Raw genomic sequence first — 10334 nt, 5'->3', positions numbered from 1 at the left:
TGCCTCTCCTGGGACAGGAGAATAATCCTGTCACAAAGGCTGTCCCATGTCCTTCCCCCTGTGCTTGGAAACTGTTTCCATAAAACACCTGCACAATCTCTCTGCAATTTCCTTGTTTCCTTCCCTCAAGCTTTCGTTTGCAGTGATGGCTGCAGGGACTTGGCAGCAAGCACAGTTCTTCTTTCTGTCTTCAGTTTTTTGTTCTCTGGCGTTGACTCTTCCCTCGTCCTTTGGCTGTGGGCAGGAGGGTCTTTTGTCCCCTGCCGGTACTGCTGGCACACGAAGCGTGATCACAGTGAGGCGGGGATGGAGCTGGGGTCACTTGTCTGTCTCTCGCAGCCCACGCCAGGCCTCGCCTCTCCATTGTGCCATCCTCCAAGCAACGGCCACTGTACACATCCTAAGGCGCACAGCACGCAGCAGGCTCCCGGGAAGCACGCCAGATCCTGCCTGCACAGAGAGCAGCAGGGAGCACCCTGGGGGCTGGCTGCTTGCTGTCTGTCCCAGCACTCAGGGCATGGCTGACATATGAGCAGCATCATGTTTTGGGAAAGTGCTGCTCTGTGCTCCAGGGGTTTAGCATCCCTCATGCGTTCCCAAAGGCTTTAGCTGTCCACCAAACCAGGTGTCCAGGTTTGGAACGGATATTGCATGAGTGGCAGTGTAACTTGCTATTGGAACAGTACAGGTGGGCTGACACGTGGCATGAGGCTACCAATGAAACTCCCCTACCACATCATTTCCAAACCACCTTCTTCCACTGCAGCCTCAGTATACACAGCTCCTCCCCATCTACCTGTTTTTAGCAGCAAAGTCCCTGCTACTTCTGCAAGTCAGAGGGAAAGCCATTCATGCTGTGAGAGCCTGCGAGCCATGGCTGAGTTCCTGGCAGAAGGGCAGGGCTTGTGCTGACACTACTCCCCACCCCGCCTCTTGCGCCACGCATGCTCCTGCAGCCCTGCAGCAGCTGGGGTCCTCTCCTCCCAGGTCCCAGCCCCCAACCCACTCCACAAAGAAAAGACTGTAAACAATAGCTCCTTTTTTTCCTTTTTTCTTTTGTACACAAATATATACAGGGTATTATACACATCTCTACACAGACAGTGCCACTCAGAACACACAGCTCTCTGTGGGTAGGGCCCCGACAGCCACAGAGGCAGCCCCGGAGCACGGCTGTACCTACAGAGACCATAGCATCCCAGCCCACCTGCTGGACCAGGAGCAAGGGCAGTAGGTGGGTGTGAGAAGAAGGGAAGCAGGATCAACATCCCCCCTGCCCCAGCCTGTGAGTGGACCGGGAACTCTCAGCTCACATGCTCATTTCATTCCTGGCTGCTGCCTGGAAGGGATGGATGACTCTCACCATGCCCCTTCACACCCATGTGTGCTCCAGCCCCAGCCGAGCCCTGGAAGCTGGCGTGACCTGCCCTCCCCATGCACTGAAGACCCATACACTCTGTTCCATCCACCCTTTTCTCCAGGCCTGGGATTTCTATAGAGGTCTTGTACAGGAAAGGAAGCTATGTCCTCCCTGGAGCAGCCCCCCACCTGCTCTCTGTGGGTCTGGTTCCCTTCCTCTAGTGGAAGGCACAGGGGAGAAAAGCCGTAAGATGTGACCACTATTCCTGGCAGCTGAGGTGGGCAGGGCTGACAATTCACTTGTTCTGGTCGATTAAAGTGCTTGGAGCTCCTGGGCCAGCACGGGTGATTGAAAAGGTAAATGACTGTCCCCTTTCGCCTGGCCCCTCAGGGTACAGCACCCACAGATGACAGGCAAAGGGAGGGTGATAGTGTCTGCAATGAGCACCAAAGAGGATGGTGGCAGGGTTTGAGGGAAATAAATATAGCTAAATAGCAGAGGGATTTATTATTTTCCTTTACATTTTACACAAGGGGAGGGGGGAAGCAATTGAGGGCAACTGATACTGACCAGAAACAACCTCACAAAATGTCTTCAAACAGGGTCAGTCTTTCCATGTGCCAAGGGGCTCCAGTCACCTCTCCCACCCATCCTGTTCCCTGCCTGCCTCTGGGACACAGCTATCAACAGGGAGTGGGCAAGAGCAAGAGGTAGGAGAGGAACAACCCCCCCTCTCAGGCTGGGTGGTAGCAGGGGAGCCTACACCAGTCAGGGCAGGTGAAGAAAGTCAGCACAGTCCCATGAGGCTTTCATGCTCCTGAAGATGGTGGTCTTGGTTGGAGACAGCTCCTAGGGTCTGCTCTCCCAGGGCTCCCTCCCTCTCACCACCTCAGCTCGGGGAAGACCCTGCAGCAGCTCAGGGAAGGAAGCCCACGGGGCCTAATTGCAACGAGGCAGTGCTGATCTTGCAGGGTGTTGAGGGCCTCTAGCCTGAGACCCTTTCTCCCCTCTCCCTAGCACCCAGGAGACCCCCACACAGCCTCCCCACCCCCAAGCCTGGACCTGCAGTGCAGACACAGGGCAGCAAAAGGGGGGCTGCAGTACCACATGGGGGTCAGGTTGATTTGTTTGAAAGGAGAGTAAAATGTGCAAAGAAAAATGCCACTTTAAATGATGCTGCAAACCCCTGCCTGTGCCCCTGGGGGAGGAGGGAACAGGACCTGGGGGAGAGGCTGCCTGCGCCTCCTCCTGCTCATGAGAGAAGCCCTCAGCACCCCTCACCCTGCGAGGGCCTATCTAGCTCATGTCAACCCAGTGGCCCTTCCCTGGTGTGATGCCACCCTTGACCACGAAGTCAGGGGCACCGTCACCATCCTGTAGTGAGGGGGAAGCCTGTCACCACCCCTGAGCCTGGACCAGCTCCTGGGATGCCACACCAACTGGATGCTGGAAGCAGTTGAGAAAGGGCACACGCAGGCATAGGGAGAAGGTGCAACAAAAGCCAACCCCACTCTGGGTGGGGTTTCCAATAAACTGACTGAAATTTTTCATTTATCACCTTCCTGTAAATCTAATAAATTATTAGTGTTTCTCACCAGAAAGACAGGGGATACGGTTGCCTGCTCGGAAGACCCCAAGTGTTCCCCTTATGCCCCTTCCCAGAAAGCACCCAGCGTTCCTCCTCCCTGCAGATCCAGGGCAGCACCACGGGGGTTACGGTCCCCCTCCTCCCCAGTCTCTGGGAGTCTGGGGTCCAGGGATGCGTTGAAGAAGGTAGCTAGTAAAGAGCATGCCTGCCGAGCAGCCGGGCTGGCGCGGGGGTGGAGGGGCAGGGAGATGGAGAGCTTGCAGCAGGGCCCCTGCCCTCACTGAAGGCAGCAGCCCTGGGGGCGGGAGCGTGAGGGCAGTAGCCAGCACCCTCAGGTGCCTCTTCCCAGGTCTCCGTGCGCACAGCCTGCCCTGCTCCTGGACCTCCTTCCCCTCCCGCCCTTTGAGGTCCCTACTGGTGGATCTCATTCTCTATCAGGCTGTCCTCACACGACTGGAAATCTGTGTCATTCATGCCATCTGCATTGATGAGCTCCTCATCCTGCGATCCCTGCTCCTCCGACTCTGTTGCTTCGCCCTCCGGCGAGGAGTCCTGCAGCACTTGGGCGATGTACTTCTGTCAGGGCAGGCAAGGGGCAGGGAGAGAGCAGAAACACACGTGAGTCTGGGGAACTTCTCCAGGAAGCAGAGCACAACACACTAAGCACCATGCATGAGCCTGAGCGTGGGGTTATGTTAGGAGGGCAAGGAAGCATCCAGACTCCATGGAATATACCAGGACAGGTCTAACAGTGGGGCTTGGCCCTGAAACACTGGATGTGTTTCAAACCCCAGCAGTCTGGGACAGGGCATCTGGGCTAGGAAAGAATGTGGCTTCTCAGGCTCTTTGGAGCCCATGTGAACTGGAAGACTGCACTTCCTTTTTCGTTAGTAGATGTGTCTTAAAGCTCTGCCTGCTTCTTATAAGGATTCTTTCTCCTTTTGGCAAAATGTTGCTGCTCTTAGCTGTCTGGAGCCTAGGAGGGAGCCTGGATTACATGTGCACACCCCAGCCCTGCTCTCCTGAGGAAGCAGGAGGCTCTGCTTTACCCCATCTCTGCAGCCCTGCATAGATCCCCACTACAAAAACCTTGTGGAAGGAAGCAGTTGGAGTGAGCCAGTTGAGCCAAGGTGAAGTTCCAAAAACCAACTCTGGGGGTCTCAGAACATTGGATAGGGGAGAGAAGAGTCCCCAGAGCACTTCCACGGCCTTCAAGGCAATGTCCATGGAGACGCCTTTGTGTTGGCACTAGAACAAGCCTGGTGGGTGACAGCTTCTGCTGGCGTGCAAGCGTGCAAAGATGCAGAATGAGAAGGGAGACTGACCCGGCTGGATTCATTGTCCCAGCCGAAAGAGAGACGGAAAGTAAATGCACAGCATCTGAGGAACAGCGGGAAAGAGGTGTGTGTGTGGGGGTTACGCTTCACCGAGAGCAGGTGAGGGGATTAGTGCCCAGCAGTTGCCCCCCACTCTCACTGGGAGGATCCAGGCACTGATTCAGAAAAATGAGAAGTGAGGAGTGAGGTACTCAGACAGGGAGTTACCTCCCCCTTTCCAAACTCAGGCAAGGAGTGTGCCAGGGCACAGAGGTGGGGATAGTGACTCACAGCTGATTTGGGAGCTGGCAGACTGGTGGCAGGTCTCCCGTTCTGCCTGTTGTCCATGGCATCCACTTCTGTGTGGTCAATCTGGAGAGAAAAGAAGAAATTGAGACTGCCAGGGCAACATACTTGCTGTCCCACCTCAGCAATATACAGGCAGCAGAGACAGCCTCAGGACAATCCCCTCTGTGAAGTCAGGGTTGACAGGCTCTGCTGAAGAGCTGAAGGCTGAAGAGCTGAAGGCTGGGACCCCTAAGAGCCCCTGCTGTTTTGTGGTTGAGCTGTGCTACCAAGGAGAAGGGTCCTGCACCCAGCCATTCTGCCTCACCTTGTAGTTGTGAGCGCTGAGGTATTTGAAGTGCCCAAAGCAGACGTGACACAGGCAGATCACAATGGTGATCACGAGGACCACAAAAGTGAACATGGAAGTGGGGGCCAGGAACCCTGGGGCAAAGGAAAACCAAAGTGTCAGTGTCAAAAGGACTGTGACCATGCTCTGTGGCTGGAGGCTGCCAGGATCAGAGCCCAGCCAGGGAAGTGGCTCAGTAGGAGGCTAAGGGCTGGCATCCCAGCCCAGTGCTCACCTGCGCGCATTGTGGAGAAGAAGAGAAGCCAGAAGAGGCAGAGGATCGGGGCTGCCACTACCTGATTCACAGCCCCTGAATGGATTTTCTTGTCCAGCTTGGCAGGCAGGTAAGCATAATACAGGTTGTATCGGTCCACCAGGTGCTTTAGCAGCATGTACATGAGCCCTGGGAGGAGAATAAAGCCAGACGAGTGGGGCATCAGCCTCTTTGCTATACTGAGAAGGTATGTCTCTTCCACATCAGCCTTCTTGCCTCCCCTCCATCTCTGGCACAGGGAAGCAGAGGGGTATCACTTACCAAAAGGGACGATGATGGGGCAGGTGATGCTGTATGTCATGACTACAGTGAAGACACACATCATCCAGGCGTAAGCAGCCCCAAACTGGAACTCGTAGGCCTGATGCTGCAGGAGGGAATGGAGACCCATCAGCAGGAGGGCCCTGAGAGCCGAGTGGCTAATGCAACACACCCAGCTCTATGCACAGCATCAGGCAAGCCCCATCAGGGCCCCACTGCAGCACTCCCCTCCCTGGGCACAGGCCACAACCCACCCCTCAGCCCCGCTACATACTCGTTTGACGTTCCTCCGCTCGGCCGCCGAGCGGGCCAGGCAGAGGCGTATCATGTACATGAGCAAACCAGGGATGCGCAGCAGGTCCATGGCATTCCCGATGAAGGCAGAGGCGATAACGTAGTTGACAAAGAAAGCCCCATTGTCTGGCAGGAACACGCACCTGGGGAGATGCAGCAAGAACAGGCTGCAAGGGGTGCTCCCTCCTCGCAGGGCAGCAGCTGGGAGTCTCCATAGCCTCTGGATGCCAACAAGAACCACCTCCCATTGTAAACAAAGCCCTTGTGCTCAACTCCACTTACTCAAATCGTACGGCAGCTTCAGCAAGGAATTTTTTGTCGAATAACCAGCGGAAAAATACATCCAAGCTGTGGGAAAAGAGGGCAAGGAGAAAAGATGAACCATCAGAAGCAGCAACAGACAAATGCACATATGTAGAAGCTGCTCTAGAAGGATCCACAGCTCTGACCATAGACTGTGTTGTTCCCAGTGCAGTATGTCACCAGCAATTATGTAAACTGGACAATGGGAAAAAAATAAAATGGAACTAAACAATGCAACACTCAAAAAGGGATTTAAAGCTTTCTATTCATGTGTGTTTTTATCCCTTGACTCTGATCCTATCAATATTTTTCCTCTCTCCTCTGTTTGGGCACAACATCCATGTAAGGAACAGATGATTGACTCTACTGAAGAAATTGGTTACCTACAAGGTACCCTCCAACAAGAGATTTTTAAAAATCCCTTAGAAGAAACAAATCCCATTTTCCTCAGTTTTAATTTTTTATTATAAAACTATCCAATCCTCTGGCACTGGTGGAGTGCAGAGCTCAACAGGCAACTGCAGAGGGATTGACTTCTCAGAAGGAAGCGTGGTTTCTTTTGTGGTCAAAATGCAAACATTCTGAGAGCATCTGCCCAAGATGCAAGTTTACATGCAACAAGGCTTTATTAATCTATGTTGCAAACATGTAGTCACCCAGTGGGATGAAGGACTATTCTTCTACCACTAAGATAGTTTGTCTTATTCTCAGGATTTGTCTGACATCACCACTGAGGGGTTGTATCTCAAATACGGAATTTAGGTGGGATCTTAAAGATCCCTGACCCCACAATGTGGAAAGAATGAACTAGTACAGTTGGAGTTCCCTGTCCCCCACCCACTCCCCAGTTTTTTCTTCCTCAGACTGTTCCCCTACTTGGTACCTGTTTATCGCTAGAGCCCACACCAATGGCTGGCAGGTGATGCATCAGTGTTTCCTACAGGGCAATTTATAAACTCTGCAGGAAGATTTGAGGCGTACACCCTAACAGATGAGCCCTTCTGTACCAAAGTATCCCACCCAGCCAAGCAGCATAACCTATTCAAGTTCTGGCTTAAAGGAGGAATTCACTAGTTTTGTGCAAAATTTGGACTGAACACTGAGCACAGAGGTGGAGAATGCCTCCTTCACCAGCAGATGTCAAGCAGACTTTTCACTCATCTACCATGTCAACTTTTGCTGCATTATTTGTAATGTCATGGCACATATCAATGCATCTGCAGATTGAGTCAGTAAAGTCCTAGAGACCCAGTCATGTATGGTCTGGCCTGCTCTCCCTCAACTAAAATTAAATACCAGCCTCCCAAGGGGATAGTGGCCAGGGCACCAGTGCAGTGAGGAAAGGATGTTGTAAAAATAAGAGAACAATCAGGCATGCACCTCAACCCTCCCTGTGCCCCATATGTTTGTACTTGCCTTCCCTTCCCACAACCCCTACCTGCTCAAGCCCAGTGATGGCAGCAGCAAGACCATGAAGATGAGGAAGGTGTAACACTTGTGCATGGTTGTCCTATTCTCTCCAGACCTGAAGACAGAGAGGCTGTTAACCTTTCACCCCACCAGCCACACAAGCTGTGCTCCCAATGGTTTTCCATCAGTAAATACTTCCCAATGTCTAATCTAAATCCCACTTTGTCCATTCCTAGTACACAAATACATCCCCTTTCCCTCCAGCATATCTGAAATCCATTATTGGGTCTCCGTTCCTTTCCCCTTGTCTCACGGGCTCTGCAATCATCTTTCCTGACCTGCAATCCCAAGAGCTGGTGACACCCTCCCCACCAGTCCCTGCAACACAGACCAGAAAACAAAGGTTACACGGCGTGTCCTGCGGGGAACGTGCCTCACAAGCAGCAGGCTTCTAGTGCCCTGCACTTCAAGTGCCCTCCCTGTGGCCAGAAGCTAGAGCAGCTAAAATGATTTTCCCTTGGAATTGCTACATCTTACACATGGTACAGGCACACCACCCCTGCCTGCTCACCTGAGCCAAGACTTCCCTCGCTACTAGCATTTCTCATAGTGACCAGCCCCAACTCCTCCCAGCTTTCTTCTTCTTGTAGACCTGTCAAGCTCTGCTCAGACAATCATACTGCACAACAGCAGCTAAAGACTGGCAGAACAGCTGTCCAGAGCAGTCCCCAGGTGCCCAACATGTGCAACATAACACCATGCTTGGAATTGAAGACAGAAGTTCAAGCAGAAAGATCCAGCCCGTAGCTTTATGTAGTGAGAAGTGTCTAGCAGCCAATCAGCTCACTAAGAAGGTAAGAACAGGTGCTGGCTGTCCTTACCTGGTCCAGTGTGCTTCGAAGAAGGCAGAGTAGTATACAATGGTGGGCAGAAGAGCAGAGAAGCACCACAGCAGCAGGGTGGGGAAGAACTGGGTGATGATTGGGTTCTGCAACAAGGCAGAAAAGAAATCACATGTTACATGGTGAACCAGCTCTTGTGCCAGCCAAAGGTACAGTTGCCTCTGCTGATGCCAAGGCTCCAGCACTGACTGCCACTGCACCCTGTCCAGGCTCAGCACCTCCCTTATGGTCAGGCTGACAGGACCCAGGGAACAATGACAATTCTCTCTCCCTATCCCCAGCTTTGCAGGGGATATAGTGCCTTGGGGTGGTTCCTGTGTTACCCACCCTGCACCTGTCTCCAAAGTCCTTACATTGAGGTACTCCACAGGCTTGGTGACATTGAACTTGTCCATAGTGGTGATGATGATAGCAGGAGTGGTGAGAAAGAAGAGAAGGATGAAGAGGACCACATTAATCACAAAGCAGCGGATCCACCATATAAAGCCCCGGATGGAGAGGTGTTCCCTGGGAGGGAGAAAGAGGGCATCAGGATGGCTGCAGAGGGTACAATACCAGGTGTGGCACTTTGTGTGCACACGGTGAACAGCACTTGGGCTGCCAGCCCAAGGCTTTCCCCCTCCTAGTCAGATCAGACCTCTAGCTCAGCCAGGCTGAGCTTCAGCAAGAACAACTCACTTAGTTACTGGAGAAGCAGATGGAGAGGGAGAAAGGGAGGATGCACCCCTTTCCCACTGGCAGGGCCACTGAACCCTACAGAGCTGCTCACCAGTAGATGTTCTGTGGGTCAGGAGCATAACTGACGGTCCAGTTGGAGACATGGAGGGACTCGCTGCAGGAGGAGGCTCTGGGCTCCCCACGGCATGCACAGCCCTGGCACTTACAAGCGTTGAAATCTTTGAGGATTCTGTACAAGAGAAAGAGGGACACGCTGACGCAAAAGGCTGGCAGGCACAAGCCGAGGGGAGGCCTTAGCGCTACCGTTCTGATTTAAAGCAAAGGCTGGGACAAGTCACCTTCTTGGGGAGGGCAGGACCATCTGCACTCACATGGCTGTGATAGTCTCATTGTGGAAGGTGACAAAGGCCATCCCCAGAGGCTTTTCATTAACCTTCTCTTTCTCCCGCTTGTAGTCATCTTTGAGCTTCTCCTCCAGCTTGGTATAATACTCGATGGCTTCCACCTGAGCAGGAGAGATGATCTGAGGATCCAAGCCAAGGGACACCCAACTTCTGCCCAACACCTCCAGCACTCCCCTACCTCCTCACAGCCCCTGATGACACAGCAGCACAGGTGGCCACAGGGTTTGGGGTTGATCATGGATGGCGTGTTGTCCTTGCTCTGCAGGTTGGTGAAGTAGATTCGTCCACGCTCAGCTTTCTTCCTGAAACATGAGAGCAGAAGAGAAGGAAGAAAGGAAAGAAAGAGGGTGACTCATAAAAGCTCTGTGGCACCAGACTTGAGGGGGTATCAGGAATATCAGCCCATTCTGCCTTTTCTCCAAAAATAGAGGTTACCTCTCTGCATCGAGGAACATCAGCCGGGCAACATCATAGCAGGGACGGGCCTCCAGGACAGTGCAATTGGCATAGGCCTCCCTGTGGGGGAGAAGCATCAGTTCATCACAACTGCACCAAAGGTACCCCTCAAGCAAACTCCAAGTGTTCAAGACTTCTCTCTGGCCCTGAGAAGAGTGTCCTGGGCTGAGTACAAGTGATACATACCAAGAGTTTGCAGAGGAGCCTGCAGGCTGTCTCTTACAGCAGATGCGAAATACAAGGCAAATGCTACATCCCTTAGGCTTTTGAACAAGAAGTCTTTCTGGACTTGGCTCTATAGCAGCTAGGAGCCTCTCTGACCCCACACTCCCCCCTCTGCCTTCACAGACTTGTGGTCAGAAAGAGGCAGAAGGATTCCCAAAGGGTACAAAGCATTTATTTTCTACCCATGGTGCTTCTAAACATGGTCCTGAAAGTGAGGTTCCAACAGAAG

General features: G+C 52.9%; 1 protein-coding gene across 3 annotated transcripts in view; it reads right to left on the bottom strand.

Moving 5' to 3' along the window:
- Positions 1-1035: 1035 nt before the first annotated feature.
- The window catches only part of TMEM63B (transmembrane protein 63B), a 48677-nt gene continuing 39378 nt past the window's right edge, over positions 1036-10334 (bottom strand). For 2 of the 3 annotated variants that reach the window (XM_041404262.1, XM_041404263.1), the window contains 14 exons: positions 9860-9940; positions 9603-9726; positions 9392-9525; positions 9112-9249; positions 8696-8849; positions 8322-8428; positions 7469-7555; positions 6010-6075; positions 5708-5870; positions 5434-5539; positions 5134-5301; positions 4878-4993; positions 4556-4636; positions 1036-3524 (listed from right to left, as the gene is read on the bottom strand). In XM_041404262.1, coding sequence (XP_041260196.1) covers positions 3360-3524; positions 4556-4636; positions 4878-4993; positions 5134-5301; positions 5434-5539; positions 5708-5870; positions 6010-6075; positions 7469-7555; positions 8322-8428; positions 8696-8849; positions 9112-9249; positions 9392-9525; positions 9603-9726; positions 9860-9940 — 1690 coding nt within the window. In that variant the 3' untranslated portion in view covers positions 1036-3359. Of the gene's footprint in view, positions 3525-4273; positions 4441-4555; positions 4637-4877; positions 4994-5133; positions 5302-5433; positions 5540-5707; positions 5871-6009; positions 6076-7468; positions 7556-8321; positions 8429-8695; positions 8850-9111; positions 9250-9391; positions 9526-9602; positions 9727-9859; positions 9941-10334 lie in introns of all 3 variants that reach the window. The other variant, XR_005952636.1, reaches the window with a different exon arrangement.

Source organism: Onychostruthus taczanowskii, unplaced genomic scaffold (assembly GCF_017590055.1).
Source record: "Onychostruthus taczanowskii isolate IOZ18803 unplaced genomic scaffold, ASM1759005v1 scaffold21, whole genome shotgun sequence".
Lineage (NCBI taxonomy): Eukaryota > Metazoa > Chordata > Aves > Passeriformes > Passeridae > Onychostruthus > Onychostruthus taczanowskii.
This window is presented reverse-complemented; position numbering and strand designations above follow the sequence as displayed.